Source organism: Quercus suber, unplaced genomic scaffold (assembly GCF_002906115.3).
Source record: "Quercus suber isolate HL8 unplaced genomic scaffold, Cork oak 2.0 scaffold_184, whole genome shotgun sequence".
NCBI lineage: Eukaryota > Viridiplantae > Streptophyta > Magnoliopsida > Fagales > Fagaceae > Quercus > Quercus suber.
This window is the reverse complement of record NW_027069642.1, coordinates 60,723-86,897: the sequence shown is the minus strand read 5'-3', so window position 1 is coordinate 86,897 and position 26,175 is coordinate 60,723. Positions and strand designations below refer to the sequence as shown.

At 36.2% G+C, this 26,175-nt stretch overlaps 2 protein-coding genes across 5 annotated transcripts; one reads left to right on the top strand and one right to left on the bottom strand.

Annotated features, from left to right (window-relative positions):
• Positions 1-1,628: 1,628 nt before the first annotated feature.
• LOC112035020 (switch 2) lies at positions 1,629-9,885 on the top strand. 3 transcript variants are annotated; one of them, XR_010630938.1, is made up of 9 exons: positions 1,629-2,104; positions 3,040-3,146; positions 4,320-5,241; positions 6,449-6,696; positions 7,801-7,927; positions 8,003-8,278; positions 8,362-8,647; positions 8,958-9,088; positions 9,309-9,421. XR_010630938.1 is itself a non-coding variant. In XM_024067845.2 (8 exons), the coding sequence occupies exons 1-8, from the start codon at positions 1,745-1,747 to the stop codon at positions 9,620-9,622; spliced, it is 2,640 nt and encodes an 879-aa protein (XP_023923613.1). In that variant the 5' UTR covers positions 1,631-1,744; the 3' UTR covers positions 9,623-9,885. The 3 variants fall into 3 exon arrangements, 2 of the variants coding, with proteins under 2 accessions (XP_023923613.1, XP_065634552.1); XM_024067845.2 differs by lacking the exon at positions 8,958-9,088 and having other exon boundaries at positions 1,631-2,104; positions 9,309-9,885; XM_065778480.1 differs by lacking the exons at positions 1,629-2,104; positions 3,040-3,146; positions 8,958-9,088 and adding an exon at positions 4,047-4,235 and having other exon boundaries at positions 9,309-9,885.
• A 1,731-nt stretch (positions 9,886-11,616) lies between these two features.
• LOC112035021 (uncharacterized) lies at positions 11,617-18,626 on the bottom strand. Of its 2 annotated transcripts, none has more exons than XM_024067848.2 (10): positions 18,289-18,626; positions 17,961-18,188; positions 15,925-15,991; positions 15,039-15,352; positions 14,822-14,920; positions 14,679-14,712; positions 14,190-14,311; positions 12,526-12,567; positions 12,359-12,436; positions 11,617-12,269 (listed from the first exon to the last, which is right to left on the bottom strand). In XM_024067848.2, the coding sequence occupies exons 1-10, from the start codon at positions 18,499-18,501 to the stop codon at positions 12,213-12,215; spliced, it is 1,254 nt and encodes a 417-aa protein (XP_023923616.1). In that variant the 5' UTR covers positions 18,502-18,626; the 3' UTR covers positions 11,617-12,212. The 2 variants fall into 2 exon arrangements, with proteins under 2 accessions (XP_023923616.1, XP_023923615.1); XM_024067847.2 differs by having other exon boundaries at positions 14,822-14,929; positions 18,289-18,625.
• Positions 18,627-26,175: the final 7,549 nt, after the last annotated feature.

Here is a 26,175-nt window from a genome sequence, read left to right as displayed (position 1 = left end):
ACAGTCAATTTAGTTCCACATTTTGACAAAAATCAATTTGATTCCTATTATTTCCAATTTGTAGTCAATTTGGTCCCTATTATTAACTTACTAACGAAAAATAACTACATGTCAAATGGATTGCATAGTTGGCATATTAAAGTTTCATGGCCAATAAAATATTAATAGAAAAATTTTGAATTAACATTTAAAAATACCACATAAGCATTTGAACAATCAAAATTTCCATGTCAGAAAAAAACCAAAAAAAAAAAAATTAAAACACAAAAATTAATTAATAAAAAAATCATCAGAGTCAAAGGGCCAAAAAAAGAACCTTAAAATTAAAATGAATCAACTTAATCTTTAATCTTCACACAAGAAGAACACAAAACATAAAAAATCAAATAGGAAGAACGAAATTTGTAATCTTGAACCCTTTCATCAAAATTTGGTATCTCAATATGTCTATACAAATTATTCCAAAAATAAAATCAACAACATAAGTTAAACCAAAAATTTCTCTTTCACACAAATATGATTTAACTAAATACATATTCAAACTTGTACGACCTATAACATTTGTGATAACCCGCATCTTATTGCCCTAATTCCTTAAAAATTCATCTTAGAATTCTCAGCAAATTTGGAAAATCGCAACAGGTGAAAGGGAAATAATAACTCAGATTTGGGCGGAGGAGATGGAGCTTGGAGTTGCTCGTCCATGGCAGATCAGCGATCTCAGCCACGACAGATGAGGTTGGCTACGTCATGGATGGCAGCGACACAGCTATTTGGATCTTTAAGGCATTGCTGGCCGAGTCAAGAACTGTGGCTTGTGGGTTTACTTGTAGCTCGCTTGACTCGTGGTGAAGTGTTTTTCGACGGTGCTGAGATTTGGGATTTTTGTAGGATTTGAATTCTCAAAGATTTTACATTTACCCACAAAGCTACACACACTAAGTTTGAGAAAATAGATGTTGGGTTAATTTTAACTTTATGTTTTTTATTTTTTTAAAGTGTTTGATGAATTTTTTAAGGGAAATGCTAATAGATGCCTTGACAATGGTTAATAATCCATTTAAAGAAAGTTTTCATGGGAAAATAAAATTAATGTTTTGACATTTTTTTTCCATTTCCCATAAAAGTGGTGTCAAAAATTTTCTAAAATTGATTTTAACTATTGCCCTAAGAGCAACCGTTAACATAACCCATTTTTTAAAAACAATTTCAGTGTTTTTTTTTGGGTTTTTATTGACGTGGAGTTTTTTATCATTCAAATGCATACATGACATTTTTAAATGTTAATTAAAATTTTTTTATTAATATTTTATTGGCCACATCAACTTTAATGTGTCAACTATGTAATCCGTTTGCTATGTAGACATTTTCGTTAATAAGTTAACGGTAGAGACTAAATTAACTGCAGATTGAAAATAACAGAAACTAAATTAATCATTACCAAAATGTATGGACCAAATTAATGTTTTTGCGTTAAAAAAGATTCGTGTCATATATTTCGGTCATGCCAGGTGGCCTCACAACAGGGCTTGGGGAACCCTTCCCCCCATCACCAGAGGTGACTGAATCAGAACTCGACAAAACTCAAAAATCAAACCCTCTTGCCATTGGGCGGTTAAGTCTGTTTTTTGTTTTCTGGAACAACAAAAACACAATCTCCCCAGTCCCCACAACGCAAAATCGCAAGTACCAAAAAACACTTTTCCTTGAAAACTGTTACCAGAAATTCCTCACCTCTTTCCATATGTCACTGCACATCTTCAAAGAAACCCTCAAGCCCTGCACCAAAAACTTATCTTCATCATTGAATTCCACATCCATAACCCAAAGCTTTGACCCCATAATCCCTAGAAAACCTCCAAAGTCCACTCTCTCTCAACAGCTTCTGCGCCTCCAAGACCCAGAGACTCTGTCCCAACTCCAAAAACCACATTGCTTACCTAACCAACAACCTCAAGGTCATAGCGATGAAGAAGAAAAGGAAGAGGCAGAAGAACCAGATGGGTTTGGGAGACCCTCCAAATTGGGTCAGTTTCAGTTTGAGCATACAGGACCCTTTGAGCCATTGGTTCTGTCCTCACAGGGTGAAATTCCAGTTGTACAGGTGATTTTATGCTTACCAAGTTTCTATCTTTAAGAACCCATTTGTGATTTGTGTATATATTATGTAAATGAATTTGCTGGATTTAAATTGTTGGTCTTGCTTTGTGCATAGTTTTCTTTTGAAATATTTTTAATACTTGCTATTTGCTTGTTCTGTATTATTCCTTGGGATTAGAGAAAAATGAATTGGGAAAGATTGATTAATTTGGTTATTCATGAATTTCCCTTTGGATAGTGAATTGTGAACTCTGTGAGTGTGTGTGTGTGTGAGAGAGAGAGGTTTTAACTCTCAGTTTTCAAATTCAATTGGATATGTGCATAAATGCATATTGAAATATTGATTCTCAGTTTTCAAATTCAATTGGATATGTGCATAAATGCATATTGAAATATTGATTTTGTTTAGAAAAATGCTATATTCATAACATTTTCACAACAAATCTTAAGTGACAGGATGTTACTGGTTGTTATTGTTAGGGTAAAAAAGTAATATCAGTGTTAGGTTCAAATTTAAACCAATAATAACTAACCACCTATGATTTATTATGAAAATGTTGTGGACGTAGCACTTCTCGTTTGTTTAAATGGATCATAGGAGTGCTTTCCATAAATAGTAGATATTAAATATATGATTTTGGGAAATACTAAATATACAAAGAGTTTTACATAATTAATTTTGCAAACTAATGTGGCAGCTAAATTGTCACATGATATGTATCATAATATTACTCCACAGGGAAAGCATTAATTAGTGAGTATGGGTCTACCAGACTGTTTTGGATACTGAATCATGTTAGAGAGAACACTAAACTTATACATTTTATATTCCCAAAAGACATATTAGAACAATGAAGACCCTACAGTGTCAATTTTTTTTTCCTTGGTGAAGCTCTAGATGTTTTTGGAATTCTGTTCATAGGAATCAATGCTTTTCAGGTTCCCGCGTCTATCAACTGTAGGTTGCTTGAACATCAGAGAGTAGGTGTGAAGTTTTTATATAGTTTATACAAGAACAACCATGGAGGCATTCTTGGAGATGACATGTAAGTACACCGGATTTTTTGAGTTGCTCATATAGTTCATGTTTTGTTTCTGGATAATTCATTTCAGAAAATGGGTTTCCCTGAAATTAAAGAAGAAAATGCTGTTGGGTACTGCCCAACCCACGATAATTAGATCTTATTATATATTATAATAAGATTTAATAATTCAAATTATAGAAAAATGTCAATTGATCAAAAAATTCAAGATTATAATACAAATATGAAAGTTTTGATGTTTAATATAAATAGTAAAACATGGAACTAAAAAAATGACTGATAATTTTGTTTTCATATATAATGACACACCTTAGCAAGGAAAATAATTATATTGCTGATAAAAGTATAAAATTTCAGTCAAGATGAAGTATTTTTGTACATGTATAATGCAGGAAACATTTAATACATGTTACTGAGAAGCATGAACATTCCAAAATCCTTGGCATATCCATGTCAGACACATGTTGGACACAGGCATGCTGGGGACGCTCCTGCATACTGGTCCTTAGTGTGTTGAGAGGAATAAAAACTATTTAAAAGATTCCTTTAATTTAAGATATGTTTTTAAATATTTTGATAGTTGTTATCTATTTTTGAAAATAAACATAAAATATGCCTAAAAATAAATAAAATATACCTTAGATATTAATTGATCAATTAATTAAATGTCAAATCCTCATAGTGTCATTTCCTAATTTTTGAAGAAGGGTTGTGTCCATATCCATGTTTCACAGATGTGTTTTTATACTTTTAATTATAGAACACATGTATTTTTGGAGTATTTTTGTTTCCTACAATAAACAAGAGATTTTTTTTTTTTTCCAAAAACTACATACATACGTGTAATACATGGTATAGTTCGCATATTTTTTACCAACTATGTGTGCAGGTTCAAGTTTTGAGAGTGGCAACTTTATGGCAAAAATGCTGAAGGGTATGACATTATCCAAGCCATACCTCCTAGGACCACACTTCAGTGGGATCAGCACTATGCAATGATCCTTCTGATGTTGTGTGCACTGTAAATTTTGGATATGTTAGATGGTAGGGGTGTATGCGTGCATCTCTGCTTGTATGCGAACATGGGCATATGTATGTGGCTTTGCTGCTTCTGATTACTGCATTAAACTTTCTTGTGGGTTATCAAGTTCTTCTCCCTATTTTAAATTTGAACAGGGGACTTGGCAAGACCATTCAAACAATTGCCTTCCTGGCTGCTGTATATGGTAAAGACAGAGAAGGTGTTGATTCAACAATAATGGATCAGGTAGGCAAAAAGGGCCCCGTACTAATAATTTGCCCCACTTCTGTTATCCATAATTGGGAGGATGAGTTCTCTAAGTGGGCAACCTTTAGTGTTTCTATTTACCATGGTGCAAACCGCGATCTGATATACGACAAGTTAGAAGCACATGCAGTTGAGATACTTATTACCAGTTTTGACACATACAGAATTTATGGCAGCATCTTGTCTGAGGTTAAGTGGGAGATTGTAATTGTTGATGAGGCACACCGGCTTAAGAATGAAAAGTCAAAGCTTTATGGAGCATGTTTAGAAATTAAAACCCCAAAACGTTTTGGTCTGACCGGAACCGTAATGCAGAATAAAATAATGGAATTATTTAATCTCTTTGACTGGGTTGCACCAGGATCTTTGGGAACAAGGGAACATTTCCGGGAGTTTTATGATGAACCCCTCAAGCATGGTCAGAGGTCAACTGCTCCTGAGAGATTTGTTCGGGTTGCTGACAAGCGAAAACAGCACCTAGTGGCAGTTCTTCAGAAATATATGTTGAGAAGGACTAAGGAGGAGACTATTGGCCATCTTATGATGGGAAAGGAAGATAATGTTGTGTTCTGTGCCATGAGTGAATTGCAAAAACGGGTTTATAGTAGAATGTTACAACTACCAGACATCCAGTGCCTTATAAATAAGGACCTTCCATGTAGCTGCGGAAGCCCTCTTACTCAAGTTGAATGTTGCAAAAGGACTGTACCAAATGGAGTAATTTGGCCTTATCTTCACAGGGACAATCCTGATGGGTGTGATTCATGCCCCTTTTGCCTTGTCCTCCCCTGCCTTGTTAAGTTGCAACAGGTTAGCAAGCTCTTGAAAATTATTGCACTGTTTTCTTATTTTTACAATCATTGCCGAAAAATAAAGAGGCATTAAGTCATAATATAAGGAGTCTATCGCAACTTTATTTTTTTATAATATTTTATGAAGGACTTGTTGCTGCAGTTTCCTAGACCAGGCAAACCTTTGTAGTTTTATTATTTTTAATAAATCCAGAAGTGAGAGCTAGAGCCCTTTTTGTGTGTGTGTGTGTGTGTGTGTGTGTCTTCACATTAGCTGAAGCTTGACTTTGAGATTGAAATATAGGTGCTTTAAAATTTTCAAAATCTTTTCAAGAAAAGATTAATCAACAATAGATGAAATGAAAATTGTAATTAAAAAAATGGAATTTAAACATAGTAGAATGGTATTACCTACCATGAAAATTAAAGAAAACTTGTGGACCATTGAGAGTTCACAAAATAATTACAATTGCAGTTTGAGACTTTGAAATTCATCCAGTTTTATTCAACAGTCATAACAATTGATTTATTTGTATTGATCCTAATTCATCAAGAACTTTTTAGGCTTCTGTTAAGCCATAATCAATCTAAAGTGTGAGTCAAAATAAAGTTAAACTGTACTGAAAAAGAAGAGGATGTGAAACTTGTTTTCATTTTTCTCTCTTACTGATGATAAGATCCTGGTATGTTTGGTTTACATAAGAGGCATTTAAATTTTTAATAGAAAATCTTAAGACACCAAGCTTGTGTTGCTCAAGTGCCTTGCATTTTAGTACATATGCTTCCATTAACATGTGCATCAGTGCTTGAAGGCTGCCTTACAAGGAAACCCCAAAACTTGAATCCTCTGAAAATGATGTTCATGGTCAACGTTTAATAAGTTATGTTGAGGCAGTGAGTTGTGATTTTTACCTTCTTATTATAAGTAGAACTTTTCATATGACTCTCCCTTGCTTATAAAGGGCAACCTCATTACTTTTATAAAATAATAATAATAAAAATGTAACCCAATTGCTTAGCCAATTGAAACCCAGATCCCTTTTTATCATAATGCAGAGATGCTTCTGCCAGCTGTTCGATTTAGGTTGGTTATTTCAATGCTTGAACTAAATGGTGTTCCCAGCTGTTTCAAATTATTATATATACTATTGTGATCTTGTTTCTTCTTTCCTATTTATTTCAAAAAATTATGTTTGGCTTTGTGCATATTTACCTTTTGGAAACAGATAAGTAATCACCTGGAGTTGATTAAGCCTAACCATAAGGATGATCCAGATAAACAAAGAAAAGATGCAGAGTTTGCCTCTGCTGTCTTTGGCCCTGATATTGATTTGGCAGGAGGAAACACCCAAAGTGAAAGTTTCATGGGCCTAAGTGATGTCAAACATTGTGGCAAAATGCGAGCACTGGAAAAGCTAATGCTTTCATGGGTTTTGCACGGCGATAAAGTTCTTTTGTTCAGTTACTCTGTTAGGTAATGTGCCATTATTTTACAATGTAGAGCCTTTAGTTTAAGGTTCTTTTATTTTCTATTTTTAAGGTATTTTAATATTATTCGCTCTGCTAAGGTCTGACAACGTGGTTGTCCAGTTCCAATATATCATTCTATTATCTGGTTTTTCTGTTTTCTGTCTGGTCATTCTAAACTCAGTATAAAAGAATTTTAAATAAGAATAAAATAGAGTAGCTCATTGACTAATTTGGATAACAAATCAACCGTTACGGCCATTCCTTATATTTAATCAACAATGTTTATCAAGTTTGGAAAATTATGAAATCCTTAGACATCTACTAAACTCCACATTAATGAATTTCTGAGAAACAAAGTCATAGGCACATAGTTTCAGAGCTAGGCCGCCACTAATCGGTCCACCGTTTACCTTTCCCGGTCTTCCATCCTGACAACGTGGTTTGCTTTCTCATCATGCTATATTGGGGTCAAAGTGTTCACTTTGTAAAGATCAAAATAGCTAGAAAAGGAAAGATTCTTCTGTGAGTGTTAGCAAGAAACAAAAAGTTGTGCTAGTTCCATGAGAATCAGGCATGAGTGAGAGAGAGAGAGTCCTAGCTGCAGTCATTTGATGTTCACCTCTGTGTAAAAGTTTCTAATTTACTATATGTTCTGAGAATGCAAGGGCCAGGAGCTAAGTATCTTCTGTTACCTTCAATTATTGATGAGGCTACTAGTAGCTAAAGGGCTGTTAGAATGTGAAGGGAAGCAAAAAATGGATGATGAAGGTGAACGCTAGAAAACCTACTATAGGGTAATTGGCGATTCATATTTAATGAAGTTGTAAAAATGTTGGGTTCCTGTCCAATCTCTCATTCTTCTTAACTTGCAGGGTAGGAGCCATTTTGGGTTACAAATCTTTCGCTCTGTAGATGTGAAGATAAGCAAATATGTTCTTTAGGAAAAATATTTTTTAGGATTTTTTTGTGTTGACTTTTTTATTATTTCTGACGGTTATATATTTGACATTTGAGATGACTAATGTTCTTTGTCAGTGAATTCTCTCCATTTGCCTTCTTTTGTTGGGTGTGATGTTACCTGCTCATGAAATTGATCTACTATTCTTAGGATGCTGGACATACTGGAAAAATTTCTTATACGCAAAGGCTACTGCTTCTCAAGGCTTGATGGTTCCACCCCAACCAACTTGCGCCAGTCTCTAGTTGATGACTTCAATTCAAGTCCAAGCAAACTAGTAAATTTTCAAACTAAAAATTAAATCTTCAGTTTGTGATCCAAATTGCTAATGGGCTCTAAATTCTTGTTTCAGGTGTTTCTCATATCAACCCGAGCTGGTGGGCTTGGATTAAATCTTGTCAGTGCAAATCGCGTGGTAATTTTCGATCCAAACTGGAATCCTGCCCAAGACTTACAGGCCCAGGATAGGTCCTTTCGATTTGGACAGAAGCGGCATGTTGTGGTTTTTCGCCTTCTTGCAGCTGGTTCCCTTGAGGAACTTGTTTATTCCCGTCAAGTGTATAAACAGCAGCTATCAAATATAGCCGTTTCTGGAAAATTGGAAAAACGGTACTTTGAAGGTGTTCAGGTACATTCACTTTTTGTGGGTGGCAGCGTTCTTGATTTTTGTGTTTGTTTTCAAATATTAGATTTCTTGTGTTTCCATATCAGGATTGCAAGGAATTTCAAGGCGAGCTTTTTGGAATCTGCAATTTATTTCGTGATCTATCTGATAAGCTCTTTACCAGTGAAATCATCGAATTACATGAAAATCAGGGACACAAACATCGGGATCATCTTACTACGAAAAAAGGATTAACTGAACTTGGAAACAATTTTGTTTCATCCAAGGAAGTGGGCGTTACATTTTCATCTGAGTCTGAAACCAGAGTGCCAACCAGAGTGCCTAGTGACTCTGAGAGGGTTAAAAGAAGTAAACCAGTGCTTGAAGACATGGGTAGGCTTATCTTGTTCTTTGTAATTCAATTTCTTCTGTTACTATTACTCTGCATTCACATTCCCTTTTTATACCCCCCCCCCCCTTCCTCCCCAGCATTTTGAGGAAGATATTCATTGTCCATCTATATAAACAAGAAGCAATAGTGAACATTATAAACAATAGATGTAGGAAGTTAGTAGTGTTGATGACATCTTGTTTCTCACCTTTTAGGACCCCCATAGGCAGTCACTACCTGCTCTGCAGTGATTTTTTGCCAATACATGAAAAATACAAATGGCACCTGTTAAAATGAGAACTGCTTGTGTAGTTGTGCAGGTGCTACTACGAGAAGAGGCAAGTCAAAAAGACCTTGGGCCACTGCTGTACAAATAGAATTATTGGCTTCGACTTCAGAAAGATTTTAGCCTTTTATGTGAATTTTCCCTTAGCGGCAATGGGGTAGGATTTTGGTTGAGATAGATCTAAGTGTTGGTTATTGTTTAGAAAAACTCTAGCCTATCCCTGATAGTTGGGAACTTGGGATACTAGTGCAAAATATTGGACCTATAGGCCATTGACCTAAGGATTTTGCATTGATAGGGATTACAATAGCCAGTAGGTAGGGTTTTTTAAAAGGATTTCACATACTTATTAAATCAGTCGTTGTTTTTGTGTTTAGGCATTGTATATGCTCATCGTAATGAAGACATTGTCAATGCTGGACCTGGGATTCAAGGGAAGTTGGATATAAGCATCCCTCAGAATGATAGCCATATCCCTGCAGCAAGGAGGAGCAAACCAGATGGTGTAAGTGAGAAAGAAAATGTTCCTTCAATCAAAGACCGGAAGAGAAGCCAATATGGTCTCATTGCTCGGTTCGCGGGTATGGGAGAATTTGAATTTAGCAAGTGGTTACTTTCTGCAACTCCTTTGGAGAGGGAGAAAGTGCTTCGAGACTACAAAAAGAGGAAGGAGAAGTTACCTAATGGTTGAAGCACTTCCTAGTGCAGAAACATTTTTTTCCCCATCAGATGTATAACAAATAGCTGTAACTGTTTAATGTACATTGTTGTATCATAAAGATCTATTATCATTTTTTTTTTTTTTTTTAATTTTTGTATAGCATTCCATGCTTGTAATATTTGAATGTAATACCTCAGATTAGTAACTACACTCATTTAGCTGTTTTCCAGTTAAACTTTTCTGAAAATTGCGTTGCACTTGACAATACTGATTTATCCAGACTGACTTTTGTACGTTACGGAGTAGAGACACTGTTCAATTATTTCATACCAGCGTTCCTTTGCAACAGTGGCCAGAGCAAACTGGCTGTCCATAATCCTGATTACTTTTGTTTATTGTTGGCTTGAATAAACTGCACCAAGTGCACATGAGATACTCCAGACTCCAGTGGAGTCAATTCCTTCTTGCCAAGTTCGATCAGTATTTAGTTTTTACACTTCTTTTGGGTTTTGCACGCTTTGTTTAGAGAATTTGTGTTAGCTGCAAGTGATTATTTTTTAGGCGTACTTGAGATTTGGATTTTGTGAGTTCTTTGTGCTACCTTTGTAGATTCTTTATTTTTAGTAAAATTTTCCTCTCGGTGCCTAGTGGACATAACAAGGGTGAATCATGTAAATCTGTCTTTATGTGACGTTTGATTTTTCTATTATTATTTCACATAAATATACCATAATTAACTACACTCGCAATGAATTGGTATCAAAGCTTCTACCATCTCAACAACTTTTTACATAAACTAAAATAGTTGTCTTATTTAATTCGTGTCACATCTAAGCAGTGAAGTTGTCCAGTGTTGGTTTCAAGAGAGCAATCCATCAGGAAATTAACATGATGAAAGCAGTTACATTTAAGCTGACTTGTCAGTAGCGTCAATTTTGTGTAAAAAAGATTTTACACATGAGAAATGCTAAGGACACAACTTATTGCATAACTTTTACCGTAACTCGCCACATGGCGAGTTACGAGTAGTAAAGAAAAAGTGGTAGGTCTATGTGAATCCATGCTTCCACCACTTACAACTCACCATGTAACAAGCTGTGGTAAAAATTATGCAAAAAGTTATGATTCTTGAATTGCTCTTTACACATCGATCCATTTGATTGCACTAAGATACATGACACATGAGGGGTAGTTGCTCATGAACTGGTGAGTTTAAAAGTGGAATTGATTGCAATTGCGAGAGAATGCAAAATCCTCTAGCTCAGTTAAAATCCTGAAAGCACGCAATAGCATGCTTCACTTATTGTACAAGAGTTTGGTAAGCCTTTAGTGGAAAGCATATTCATCCAAAGCTAACCACTTTGCCGAAAGAATTACCACACCTTGTCTGCGGTCTTAAAAGTGTCAAGGGGGTTATAGGCTAGAAAAGCTGCGAGATGGTTACCATTTGGTGAAGCCTGAGGAGCTTAACCACACTACATACTGATTCCATTATGTTGAGGGTAATCTAGATCATTTTCGGGGTTAGTTTGGGTATTTTGGCGGATCTTAAGCTTCTTTAAATGCCTAAATGATTCTAGTGTTCCTGACTTACATATTAGGAGAGCGGAAAAAATTGGAATTAGAAGGAGAAATAATATCATGGATCATCTTTGATTACCAAAAATCTAGTGACACATAATATAGATTTGCACAGGCACACACCCTTTAAACGATGTTGTACATGCAATTTACCTTATCTCCTCTGTCAAAAGTGATTTTATGCTTTTGAAAAGACTGACTGAAGGAGAGGAAGTGCAATGCAGCTACTCAGTTGGAGGCTTGAAGCTTAGGTGACCAGGTTGCTTGATTTGGGAACAACTATAAAATATCTAAACAAGTATTAAACAATGCATGCCTAAATGGCCTGTTATGCGTACCCTGATTCACCTATTGGCAGATGTTATTGCAAGCATGCCTTTTCTTAGTTTCTCATTATAACAAATACATGTGTCAGATAGGGTAATATCACGCACTCACGTAAATATTGGCAATATAACCTCTTCAATCAAAACTTCAAACCGATAGTACATATTGACATTAAAACCTCATCAATCAATATTTTTAACAAGGCTTTTTTTTTTTTCTTGGTAAGTTGTTCCGATGGTTTTAAAACAAAAATTTTAGCCCTCCATAGAAACAAGGAATTTATCCCTTTCAGTGTGTGACAAGTAGAGAGCTAACCTAAATGCAGGAAAAGATTCAGAGAGAAGGTAATTATCATAAACTCCCGCTATTAAACTCCCTTCACCTTGAAAAAAGAAAAAAAGTATACAAGAGGAAGAGGAGTATTCATCATATGGGGTGGAGGATCAATAGATCTCTTCCCTACTGTCGACAGATAGGCTCGTACTTCTTTTCTTCTTCCTTTTGTTTCCACTGGAAGAACTGAAGGATAAAGTGATGGTTCCCTCTACTTCGGGGGAATTGGAAGGCAATGTTTGACCTCAGCATATACAAGATGCTGGTGGAGACAGCAGTCACAGCACATATTTAGAGAATATTTGTATCTGCCTCCAACAGATTCATAAATTACCTAATCTGCCAACAGTGCTTCCTGATATTCTGACAATACTGGCAGCTATCTTCTCTGCATCTTGAACCTGGAAACTGGCTTTGAAGGTTGGAAACTGGGAGACTGCAGAGCCCAAACCATCAAATTTGACATCAATGGACAAGTTACTAAGCCCCACAGTACATAAAATCTACTGCAAATAACAAGTATACCTGTGATGAAGTTGCAGATTCTTGGCTTGAATTAATGTGTGTATTGTGAGTGCGCTCTATAATGGAGCCTGTAAAAGCCTGTGAACAATATATACTACTTAATAATTGGTAAAGGATGACATAGTTGGTAGCTAATGTTCATTTCACCCAATTGACAAGAGACATACCTTATGAGCATCAAATCCTGGTTTTGAAGACTGGGCTGGAACCTGTAAAACAAAGGCTGATTAAATGATTTCGATAAGAATTGTAAACAATCATTACATCTCATGACTTTCACAAATGCCACTGCCCAACTAGTTGTGGTATTTGAGATTGGAAAAAGAAGCTTTTCTCCAAAAAGAAGTGACTAAAATTACAGAGCAAAAATCCAGAATTACGGTTTCAAAACTCAAATTCTAGCACCAGTGTTATTTCTTTTTCAAAGCTGCAACATGGGAAGAATTTTTTTTTTAAATTTTTTTTTTTTTTTTTTTTTTTTTTTTTTTTTTTTTTTTTTCACATAAAAACAAAGAAACCAAAAGAACTGCAACTGGTTCCTTTTAAGAATAATTATTAAAAATTACTATTTATGTACTAAAATTGACATCATTCCACATCTATTGGCTTGAGTGTATCCAATAGGAATTCATTAAAATATTTTACATAATAATGTGTACTTTTTTTCTGGTTTATCCATACAAAATAACATTATTTCCAAAAGATATTAATTTTCAATCAGGTTTCTTAGTAGTGAATATCAAGCTAAAAATAATTGTCATTCGTAACAAAAAAGAAACCTGGATTTTGTATCATATCTTACCTGGTATATCCACTTATCCATTTTAATATTCTCATTTCAGCATCGCTCATTTTATGAACATGCTATTTCTTAAGAACTCACCATCCAAAGTACTATATAACATAGTTGACCTTATAACAGTCTTGGAAAACTTTCCCTTTAACATTATAGATATTCTACGATCACACAATCCTCCTAATGTGCTCCACTTCAACCACCCAATTCATCTCTTATAATTTCTCTTCCATTTTACCATCCTTAAGAATTATTGATCCAAGATATTGAAAGCACTCACTCTTTGATCTCTCCTAACCCTCAAGTTATACAACTCTATCTTTATTTCTCCTGTTACTAAACTTACATTCCATTACTGTGTTTTAGACCTACTTAACCTAAAGCCTTTAGATTCTAAAGCCTCCCTCCATGATTCCAACTTGACATAGACTCCATGTCTAGTTTCATCCAGTAAAAGTAAGTGTCCATTTGTTATTGACAGAAAAAGTTAAGCTTTTGCTGTAGAGAATTAGTTTACAGCTTTTGTGATAAATAACTTTCACTAAAAAAAAATAGAGTTTAAAGCTACATTCAGAATTTAGCCTCAACAGACCTTTTTGCTTCCCTATTCATCACTTGATAATTTTCATAAGTGGCATTGTCTTTACATCTAGGTAGGCTTGTATAACTCTCTTTTTAAACTAACTGCTACTTAAACCTCCTCATTCTACCACTAAGAGCCCGTTTGGGATGAGCTACAAGCTTCAGCTTATTTGATTTTTTAGCTTCTTTTGGTACTATTCTTGGGTCCCATTGTACTATTTAACTAGCTTTTAACCTTATTTTTTACGCTTTCAGCAAAAAAATCTCAATTTCAGCTATATAAACTGATCCCAAACGGACCCTAAGTCTCCTAAGACGGCAGTCCACATGTTTTACATTCTCCAAATATAATCTTTACTTACATGTTGTTTGGAAAGATAATAAAATAAGGCATCAACACCAGAGAAGGAAGCAGCAAGAGTGCTGCAGAGTTTAGAAACAAGCTATAGATACCTCACTTCTTGATAAAGGCGCTGGTTGAACATTCTCCTTCACTTCAGGGAGCATCAAGGCCTTCTCAGGAGGACTGGATTTTATCACATTGTGAAGCAAACTTTTACCATGTGATTTTTCATCTGAATAGATATGATACAAAAATCAATCTCAGCAGAAATTGTGAATATGAAATTATAGCAATTGGCCAAAGTGACCAGCTCATAAATTTTACTCGACACTGTACAGTGTGTTGTGACTATGAAGGGTATAATAGAGACGTGTTATCACAATTAGTCTGAACTCTCCTGTCAAATTATGATACCATAAGAAGAAAAGGGGGTGAGGGTGGGGGTGGGGGTGGGTAGGTAAGGTGGATCATCGGTCTCTAGCATATAAAGCCGGGATGAAGTTGTAAGGGATGATTAGTAGTGTATCAAAGATCTAGAAGCTAATATGATATTTAAGAAAAGAAAAGAAACCATACAAAAGAAATGGTTAAAGACTAACCTTCAGGTACAGATTGCACTGCCAAACCCATACACTGCATTAATTGTTAAAAAATCAGTGATTCAAAAAAATATAATTTCAGTAGCTGATATAAGTTAATAAACAATAACACCAAGAAAGAAGAGTATGAAGATGCTACTCACATTTAGCTGATTGGTCAAATCTTTTTGAGGATCACACTTACTTAGAAACTCTTCAGTGGCAGACTTTTTATCTTTCGTCTGCTCCAACAGTTCTCTTGACTGATACCCCTATTTGCAAAGTGATTGCAACTAATTGTTTATTACAAAATCCAATTTTATTGGAAATCATTTTTCAATATTTCTAGCCAAAATCTTACAATGTAATCCAAAGCATTACCTCTGAATGTCTGAGATTGGTATCAAGAGATTTCTGATCTGATAACTTATTAAAATCATCTTTAATTTTCTCATCTTCAGCTTCAAGTTCTTCTTTTTCAAGTTCATCCAACCTGGACATCAAACGAGCATATTCTTCATCATCAACTGCAACTTGTTCATTTTCTTCAACAGTCTCATTGCCACATTCAGCTTCAAGTTCTTCTTTCTCAAGTTCATCCAACCTTGACATAATACGAGCATATTCTTCATCTTCAACTGAAACTTTTGCTTTGTCTGCTTCAGAAAAGCTAGGAGCATCTTCCTTTGGTGGACCTGAAAAGAACATTCAATTCTTAAGCACTGATAGGCATCAGGATGGTAATCATTCCAATAAAATTATAAACAGGGTTGGGCCAGAAACTTATGGACTGGCTCAATTCTATACTAGCTGATATAACTAATATAAATTCAATGAAAAAGCTAAATTCTAGAGCATATACAATATTACATGCATTTATAATCATTGGCAAATGGCAACTAAGATCTCTGGAGGGCCTGGAAAAGATTAACTGTGACATTCAGCAATTTTCTAGAAAAGAAGTTTGTTAATTGTTAAATATAATCATTTTTACTCATATGAGAAGGAGAAATGGCTTAGTTCTGTTTCCCTTAGTAGCATATGCCACGTCTTCTACTCATACAAACCAATATTAGTGCTTTGATGAATATTGATACAAAGTGATTGCCAGACAAACACACCCAAAAACGAGAAAAAATAAATAAATAAATTTGAAATTACCAAAATTGTAATTAAACCATCCAGTACTTCTATAATTATAACTCAACTGCATTTCAAGTTTCAGAACCAAGCTACTGACAGAAGACAACAAGAGGCAAGAACCTGCCTGATTCAGATTCCCTTTCAGTAGAATTTTCCTCCACATAATCTTCTGTTATCTCTAGAAGACCTTCCTGTTGTAAGTATGAATGAGAATACAAACAGGTAAATGCTCATGTATGTAGAGCCAAATAGAAGATTATAAATACAAATATCACATCACGAAATGATAGAAAAAGTTCTTTAAAGGAAGCAAACATAACAGCATAAGTCTCTATATTGTCACAGACAAGGCATAATATATTTATTAACATTCAATCACAAATCTGCTTGCCCGATATTGGAAACCTGATATTGGACCATGAACAAATCTGCTTGCCTACCAGACATAGATTGAGAATCTGCTGCCAATTCTTTTGGAGGAAGGACACTTAAAAAACAAGGGGTCTCTACTCTCCAAGGAACCTCTACAGTATACTCATGTTATATCATTCTTATAATCTCACTTCACTTATCTCTCATGAGTGGAGAGTCTTCGTTAATTGTTAAACATAATATATTGAGTAATGTTTGGAATTGTAGCAGAAACCACTCCAACTTGTACCAATCCACTTCCTGCTGCTTGTCCCTAACTGCATTCCAAGTGGATTTGCAAGTAAACTGTTCTGAAGGAGAAAGTAAACACCTGACAGAACCTTCTTGCTGCAATCTGACTTGAAACAGGCCAGCTAGAATGGCAACCAGGTCTCCAGACCTTGAAGGTGTCAAATTCCATTGACCATCTTTCCAGACATCAGAAACCCTTGCCACAATGAACTCCCAGCATCACAAACTACTCTACGACCATGTTTCAGCAGCAACACCACATCTGGATGCCAATTGTCCTCTCACAGAAAAATATTTTCTCACTTTCCTACTCCATGTTTTATCAAGGGTCAAGCATGATCCCTTAGCTTCATCATCTTTCTCCAACCCCATGAACTCCCCTGCTGTAATTTAATTGACCATAAGCTCCTCCCCCTCAGCAGATAATGTATCCAATTTGGGCAAACAAATTTCATATATGTATTAAAACAGCAGTCCTATTCCAATCATAAATCCTTTTTGGCCCCAAAACTCCCTACAAATGATAGCTTCTAAGATGTCCAAGATTAAATTATGGCAGTAATTCTCTCCACCAAAGGCTGACAGTCTCTAGCATTCAACCACCCAGAAATCTGTGGCAACCTAAAATATCTACCCAGAAGCCTTCCTTCCTTGAAGCAGAATAGACAAGGTCTGATCTGTAATAAACTCAGCAGTTCCAGCAAAGAACACTTCACTCATACTAGAGTTAGCAGACAACCCAGATAAGTCCTGACTGATAGTTTCAAAAAAATCATAAGATCATCCACGAAAAACAAGTGAGTAGGGTGGATATATGGACATCTTGGATGAAACTTGAACTCCTTGCTCTCCACAGAAGCTCTTTGCAACAATCAATAGTATATTTCCATTGCCAAAAAAAAGAGATATGGAGACAGGGTCTCCCTGTCTCAGCCCTTTAATACCTTTAAATTACCGTACAAAACTTCCATTTAGGGAAGTTGAGTATATTGGAAGTTAAAACACACTCCATAAGGAACAACCCAAGCTACTCAACTTCAGTCTTCCTACAACTTTTTTGGTCGATTGAAAGGACTTGAAATCTAGTGATCGCCTTGGATATCAAGAAAGCACATAAGCCAGAGCTTTATCGATCTAAAAAATTGACTTTTTTGCTATTTTTATCTTAATATATGCTGAATTTGAAAACAATTGCATTCACTCTCCCCATAAATCTAACATCCACATTATTATATATCCTTGACGGCAACGTACACTTTCACAATTTGCATCATGATAAGCAAAATCAATACACATTTTGAGCACTCTAAACTTATAAAATCTTACAAAACATTGCAAGGTCCTATCTTGTAAACTAATTCAATCCACTAAAACAACAATAGCTCACACTACACACTCACTGACTACTCAAAATGAATTCAATTTTCAAGCCTCATAAAAATCATTCATATTTCCAATAACTTATAAACAGTGAGAGAGAGAGACAGACAGGCGTACCGCAGCTTCGGAAGCCGTAGAATCGAAAAAGGAAGTCTCGGCTTTAAGGTCCCGCATGATTGCCTTAAGGGACTCAACTTGGGACTCCAAAACTTTCCCTCTCCTTTTCAAAATCTCCACCGTTTGTTTCGATGTTCTTTCAGCATAGTACCCTTCTCCTAAAAGCACCATAATTTCATTCGTGTGTACCAAACGCCCTGGAAAAAACGCAGCTTTCCCAAACGGAACCTATACAAGTACATAAATAAGGACAAAGTTCCAAAAATATTAACCATTGGCCTTTTTTTTTTTTTTTTTTTGAGAGAAAAGGTAAGAGCAGTGTGTTTACGATGATGTTGTGGTGGAGTTGTTCGGGGAGTTTCTGGACGAGGTTGATGAGATTAGAGTTGTCGGAGATGAAACCTCGTACGCGGTTGAGTTCGTTTTGTATCTCCGCGAGCTTTTCCTGCACGCGCTTCACGGCCTTCTGGGCATCCTCCGCTGGGAACATCTCCGCTAGTGAAGTCACTGTCCCCGTCCCTTTCTTCGCTGACTCTTCCATTTTCGCTAGCTTTTTTGTGTGAATTGAAGCTTGAACTTGATGTAGCGCAAAACAATGTCACAGTAAAGGTGGGTTTGATTGCTCAGGACTCAGGCACGGTTTCGGAATTACATATATAAAGCTGGATTTTACCCCCCAAAAAAAAAGAGTCAAATTACTTCATTTGTATAAAAGAATTCTATACTTAACTAGCTTAATTAAAATTTGTATTTTTGTTTATAAAATATCAATTTTAATTTTTAAATTTTGGTTAGTGCTTAATTATTTTATTATTCAAAAATACTGTACATTATACTAGGCTTAATCTAATATAGTTTAGCACAATTTTATGCCTTTCAAAATATACCTAGGTACAAAATTTGTTCAAAAAAAGTAAATTCTTTATATTCAACATGCACAATTTTTCAAAGATTGTTCACAATATATTTAACATATATTATTTTTTAAAATATTGTACACAATTTTGCATATTCAACATACAAAATTTTTCAAATAATGAATACAATTTTGTATATTTAATATACATACAAAATTTTGTACATTTAACGTACACAAATTTTTAAAAAATATACAGAATTTTATATATTCAATATACGACAATTTTTGAAAGAATATACATAATTTTGTACATTCAACACATGCATTTTTTTCAAGGAACTTATTTAATTCTATACATTCAATGTACATAATTTTTCAAAGAATGTATACATTAATTATGTATATTCAACATACGCAATTTTTCAAAGAATGTACACATTAATTATGTATATTCAACATACGCAATTTTTCAAAGAATGCAAACAATTTTGTAGATTCAATATATATAATTTCTCAAATAATGTACCTAATTATGTAAATTTAAAGTACACAAATTTTCAAATATTGTACACATTTACATAAGTTTAACATAAAAAAAAAATCCAAATAATGTACACAATTATTTATATTCAACATATGCAATTTTTAGAAGAATGTACACAAATTTGTATTCAACATACACAAATTTTCAAATAATGTACACAATTCTATACAACGTACAATTTTTCAAAGAATGTACACAATTTTGTGTGTTAAACATACACAAATTGTGAAATAATGCACATAATTCTGTACAATTGATGTACACATTTTTTTTAAAATGTACACAATTATATATATATTCAATGTACATAACTTTTTACATTCAAAATACACAAAATTTCAAATATTGTACACAATTCTATACATTCAACGCGCATAGTTTTTTAAAGAATGCACATAATTCTACATAATTTTGTGTATTCAACGTACACAAATTGTGAAATAATGCATACAATTCTGTACAATCAACGTACACATTTTTTAGAAAATGTACACACTGACAAATATTTGAGAAGTTTGAGCTTTCATCATTGACAACATCGCATTATGTGTGCATTATTTCACACAATACTACCATGGTTGAGCTTGCTATGCTTCTTCACAAGCTTTTCCTATACCCGCTTCATAGCCTTCTAGGCGTCCTCTACTAGGAATAACATCGCAAGTGAAGTCACCATCCAAATCCCTTTCTTCCAATGTTAGAAATTTCTTTTAGGATGATTATTAAGAAACTTAAATTATTCAAAATTTAATAAAGAGTTAAATATATCTGTGGGGGGAAAAGGGCCCAGTCTAACATAGTGGGCCAAAAGTCCATATGAGGATTACTGTGCATCCGAGAAGAAGAAGATGGTAAGGGCAAGGCCCATCTGAAAAAGGGACCCCCAGAGAGAAAAGTGATTACAATCCGAAGAGGTCGCCTTCTGTCCAAAGAGGTTATATTTCTCTGCTGCGAATAGTAAGGATCAATTGAACATATAAAAGGGCAAGATGATCTTCTAAGGACATCTCCTGATCAAGATAAGCTCTGAGTACACTTGGAGACGATAAGGATGAAGAAATATCTAAAAGGAAAACTGCTACCACCGTATTTAATGCTCTGCAGTAACTTTTTTGGCCGCATTTATGTGGAGAAGACCCCTGAACAGTGTATTCTCACCTACTGCCACTCACACAGAGTTAAAGGAGGTGCTTGACATGACATATACTCAAGTAGACTCACGGATGAGGTACAAGTGGACAATGAAGATGAAGAGAATGGAGGTTATATAAAGGAAAGAAGCTCCTAACGAAGAGGGGGGAGGGAAAAAAGAGAAAAAGAACTTTACTGTAACCCTAAGATCTGTGTTTACCAGATAATCAATAATATAGCTCTTCGGATATCCATTCTTTACGTGTAAATTTATGTTGGTTTTTGCTTGAGTATTGTGATTCGTTGTTGTTGATCCCATACTCAACCTAGCTCTTTCACCCATACTCTACAAATTCATTGTTTTGAGTTTGGGCCACAAATCTTAGCCCTACAATTGGCGCTGTCTGTGGGAAGAGCTTGAGTGTAAGGGAAAGCAGCAGCAGTTGGTCATGGCTGAACCAGGGCAACAACCGGCAGAATCTGGGGCGTCCTAACATATAGACCCTTTTCTCAATTTAGAGTGGAGACAAGACCGTGAAGGCAGTGTGCATACTACACACACTGAACGAACTCAACCTCGTGGTGGAAGTCATGTTTCTCATGTAGAGAAGAACAGCATGTAAATAGAGATTGAAAGGTTAAGAAGGGAGTTGCGCCATGCGAAAAGAAAATGTACTGCCTTGCATTCTGATGACGACTCGGGTGACGAACAAGACATCACTTATGAACAAAGGTCTCGAACTCCAATCAGTGAATCTTTGTCATATGAGGATGAACATCCTCGCAAGAAGCAACCTCAAAGGCCATCACATGGAGGGGTGGGAAATGATGCCATGAGCAAGGCTTTGAATCAAATCTCCAGGTCACCTTTCACGCGCAGGATTGAAGGAGCGAAGCTTCCTCAGCGTTTTAACTAGCCAACCTTTACTATTTACAACGGTAAAACTGACCCTATAGAACATGTGAGCCATTTTAACCAAAGGATAGCAGTCTACTCCAGAGATGAAGCTCTGATGTGCAAGGTATTCCCTTCTAGTCTTGGACCCGTGGCAATGAGGTGGTTTGACAACCTGAAAGTAGACTCCATCAATTCCTACCAAGAGCTCACTCAAGCTTTTGGTTCATGTTTCGTCACATGCCGAAGGGTGATGTCGCGGAAGCCTGAAGAAGAGCACACACGATGCTGTCTTTGATGGACAGAAACTAAACTGTTAGTTCCTGGGTAGTAAACCTCGAGTCCACGAGGGGTTCCTTGAATCCACAAGGTGATAGGTCTGGAATCCACCAGAGAATACAATAGACACAAGTCTGAATTTTTATTGATAATAAACTATGAAAAACGTTTATAGACTTAGAGGCCTATTTAAGGGCTCCTTAAAACTTGACATACAAGAAAATATAATCTAAAATAACTCCTAATTGATACCTAACCATAACAGGAACTAAATTTGACCTAAAAAGCATTAAATGCACCTAAAAACAAGGAAATAAATCATCTAAACCTAAAATAACGTTTTTTTACATAAAAATACCAAAAATAATAATTAAATAGTAAATTGTATCCTACATCAGACCCCTTCACTTGAAACAAACTCGTCCTCAAGTTCATCTTTGAACTCTGAAATCTCCCATGCCAAGAGAACAAATACTTTGAATACTTCACCTTCTTTGTCTTCTTGCCAAACTTGAAAGTCATTAATTGGACAACTTGAACTTCTTCTCCCTTGATCTTCATGTAATTGACAATATTCACCAAATAAGAGTCAATAATCAAATCAAATCTTTCCATCCCAATAAAATCAATAAACTTTGTTTCGATGTCTCCCAATAAAATAATAGGAGTTTGAATGTTGCAATCATCTAATTTGATTTCATCGAGATTGTTGACAACTTCCTCTATAATTTCTTCTTTAATGGTCTCTACTATCTCAACCTCAAGATCTTTCTCTATAATAGGGTCTTCATTAATCTCCTCCACAATCTTGATTTTAAGTTCTTTTTCTATAACAAGGCCTTCATTAATTTCCTCAAAAATCTCGATATTCTCTTCTTTGACGTCTCCATATTCTTCAAGAACAATATTTTCTTTAACATGTAATTCTTCCTTTAATGGTGGAATATTTGGCTCTTCAACATAATTCAAGTATGAACTCTTTGGCCAATAATAATCTTGTATTGTATACGACAAGATTTCTTCACAATCTAAAGGATAAAATTTGATAGCAAGCATCTTTTTCATCCTTGGCTATGATCTAATTTTGTCTTTACCTTGTCAAATTCTATCAGATTGTACTCGTTCCCACCAACATAAGGCATACTTACTAAGTTTATACAAAGCAAGTCCAACTTTTCTCTCATAACAAATATTCTCATAGTCAAATAAATCCTCTAGATCAAGTAACCAATCAAGAAAATCTTCTTTTAAAAAATAACCATTAAAACTTGCAATTCTCTTATAAGGTCTATATGAAATTTGCTTACCAATAGGTTGCTCATGAGTTATGTCTCCGCTGCAGTTATCCCTATTGTTTCCATTCTTCAACGGCGCCATCCTAGCATAAATATTTGTGAGTGCTTGTTGTACGTCACGTAGTACTCGCTAAGTTATTCGTCGTTGTTGTGGTGGTGGTTACCATCTCGTCGGTTAGCAATCAGATCAGGGTAAGTCAAGGCTCTGATACCAACTGATGTCGCGGAAGCCTGAAGAAGAGCACACACGATACTCTCTTTGATGGACAGAAACTAAACAGTTAGTTCCTGGGTAGTAAACCTCGAGTCCACGAGGGGTTCCTTGAATCCACAAGGTGATAGGTCTGGAATCCACCAGAGAATACAATAGACACAAGTCTGAATTTTTATTGATAATAAACTATGAAAAACGTTTACAGACTTAGAGGCCTATTTAAGGGCTCCTTAAAACTTGACATACAAGAAAATATAATCTAAAATAACTCCTAATTGATACCTAACCATAACAAGAACCAAATTTGACCTAAAAAGCATTAAATGCACCTAAAAACAAGGAAATAAATCATCTAAACCTAAAATAACGTTTTTTTACATAAAAATACCAAAAATAATAATTAAATAGTAAATTGTGTCCTACATCAAAGGGTGGCCAGGCCTTTGTCCTCTCTGCTATCCTTGAGCATGCGTGAAGGTGAGTCCCTTAAGGTGTATTCGAATAGATATTGGGAGATGTTTAACGATATGGAGGGCAACTTTGATGCAATGGCCCTAGACACGTTTAAGTTGGGTCTCCCCACTGATTATGGTCTAAGGACATCCTTGTCCGGCAAGCCCGTCACTAACATGCGTCAACTTATAGATCGTATTGAAAAATATAAAAAAGTTGAAGAAGATCAGCAGCAAGGGAAGGGTAAGGATAAGGTTATCCCCCAGGACAGGAAGGACTTCAGATCGGACCGTTACAACAACAATAAGCCGAGGAGAGATTTCGCTGGGCAGTCAGGCTCAGCAAATGCTCAAGCAGTCAATACAGTGTTCAAGGAGCCAGTTCATCAAGTCCTGGAAAAGATCAAGAATGAATCATTCTTTAGGTGGCCGAGTAAAATGGTAGGAAACCCTGAGAGACGCAATCACAATCTATATTGTCAATACCACAAAGACCATGGGCATGCCACTGAAGACTGCAGAAGTTTGTGGGATCATTTGGACCAGTTGGTCTGTGAAGGCAGGTTGAGGCACCTTTTGCACCACTCCAGTGGCCGAGGAGGTCAAGTGAATTTTGAGTCCGAGAAGAGAGATTCTACGAAACCTCCATTAGGTACTATTAACATCATTTTCGCAGCGCCAGGAAGAACGGGGTCCTGGCCGTCCAAAGTTATGTCAGTGGCTCGGCTACTAGCAGGGGATATTGGCCGAGATCCGAGGAGCTCTAGACAGGCTGTCTCGCTCGTTTTAGGCTTTTCAGACGAAGATAAAGCTGGAACTATTCAACCTCACGACGATGCTTTGGTAGTCACACTCAGGATCGGGGGGTATGATGTGAAGAGGGTGATGGTGGACCAGGGTAGCGCGGTGGAGATTATGTATCCTGACCTTTTCAAAGGGCTGAACCTCAGGCTTGATGACTTAACTCCATACTGTTCTCCCCTGGTCAGTTTCGAGGGAAGGATGGTCACCCCGAAAGGATAGATACGGTTGCCCGTACAAACTGGCTCAGAAGTAGTGGAAGTAAACTTCATTGTTCTAGATGTTTATTCCCCTTATACGGCAATTGTAGCCAGACCTTGGTTACACACGCTAGGGGCTGTTTCCTCCACTCTGCATCAAAAATTCAAATATCCATTCGAAGGGCGCGTTTGTGAAATCCGCGGAGATCAATCCTCGGCTAGGCAATGTTTGGTGGCTGTCATACGACATGAGCCTGAGACTGAATCCTCAGCCAAGGCGAAGGGAGACCTATAGCAGTTAAGGGGTCGGTTATCACCCGTCGAAGATCTTGATGAAAGCGCTAAATGCGAGGACTTAGTGCGGGTTTTAATTGGGAACAATCCTGAAAGATACTTTCAAATCGGGTCTCAGATACCTCAACTAGAGAAGGAAGAGCTAATTGATTTCCTTAAAAGAAATATTGACATATTCGCCTGGAGTACTTATGAAACCCCAGGAGTGGATCCGAAGTTCATTTGCCATCATTTGAGGGTTAACCCATTGAGTGTGCCCAAGAAGCAACCTCCTCGGCGGCCATCCAAAGAGCATGCGGATGCAGTCAAAGAAAAGGTGATGAAGCTCAAACAAGCTGGGGTTATTAAAGAAGTTTTTTACCTCGAATGGTAGGCAAATACTGTGGTGGTAAAGAAGAAGAGCGGAAAATGGCGAGTTTGTGTGGACTTCACGGACTTGAATAAGGCTTGTCTTAAGGATCCTTTCCCTATGCCGAAGATTGATCAATTAGTAGATGCTACTGTCGGCCATTCTCGGATGAGTTTCTTGGATGCTTTCCAAGGTTACCATCAGATACCGTTAGCCCCAGATGACCAGGAGAAAACCGCTTTTGTTATCCCCATTGGTAATTATCATTATAAAGTGATGTCATTCGGTCTAAAAAACGCAGGTTCTACTTATCAGCGGATGATGACCAAGATGTTTGAATCACAATTGTGCAAAAGCATTGAGGTTTATATAGACGACATGGTGATAAAACGCAAGGTTATTTCTGAGCATGTGAAGGACCTTGATAACGTTTTTGAAACCCTGAGGAAACATAAGTTGCGCTTGAACGCCTCAAAATGCTCATTTGGTGTGGGATCAGGCAAATTTTTGGGTTACACGGTAACGCACAGGGGAATTGAGGTCAATCCCGATCAGATAAAGGCTATTCAAAACCTGCAACCTCCTCGGAATCCGAAAGAGGTTCAGAAGTTAACAGGGATGGCAACTGCTTTGAACCGATTCATCTCCAGGTCCGCGGACAGGTGTAAACCCTTCTTCTCGCTGATCAACAAGTGGAAGGGATTTGAATGGACTGAAGAATGTGCCTCAGCTTTCCAACAACTTAGAGACTACTTGGCTCGGCCACCAATTATGTCTAGCCTTGAACCAGATGAGGTTTTATTTGCCTATATCGCAGTGGTCCCCTATGCTGTAAGTCTAGTGTTAATAAGAGTGGATCAAGGTATACAAAGGCCGATTTACTATGTAAGTAAGTCTCTACA

Bases quoted from the DNA above. Each gene is read 5' to 3' on its own strand.
- LOC112035020 (XM_024067845.2), top strand. From the start codon at position 1,745: ATGTCACTGCACATCTTCAAAGAAACCCTCAAGCCCTGCACCAAAAAC. The intron at 3,147-4,319 runs GTAAGTACACCG...AAATTTGAACAG, and splicing joins GGCATTCTTGGAGATGACAT to GGGACTTGGCAAGACCATTC. The intron at 5,242-6,448 runs GTTAGCAAGCTC...TTTTGGAAACAG, and splicing joins GCCTTGTTAAGTTGCAACAG to ATAAGTAATCACCTGGAGTT.
- LOC112035021 (XM_024067847.2), bottom strand. From the start codon at position 18,501: ATGGAAGAGTCAGCGAAGAAAGGGACGGGGACAGTGACTTCACTAGCG. The intron at 14,713-14,821 runs GTGAGTAGCATC...CAATTAATGCAG, and splicing joins ATTTGACCAATCAGCTAAAT to TGTATGGGTTTGGCAGTGCA. The intron at 12,568-14,189 runs GTATCTATAGCT...TTTGTTTTACAG, and splicing joins CGCCTTTATCAAGAAGTGAG to GTTCCAGCCCAGTCTTCAAA.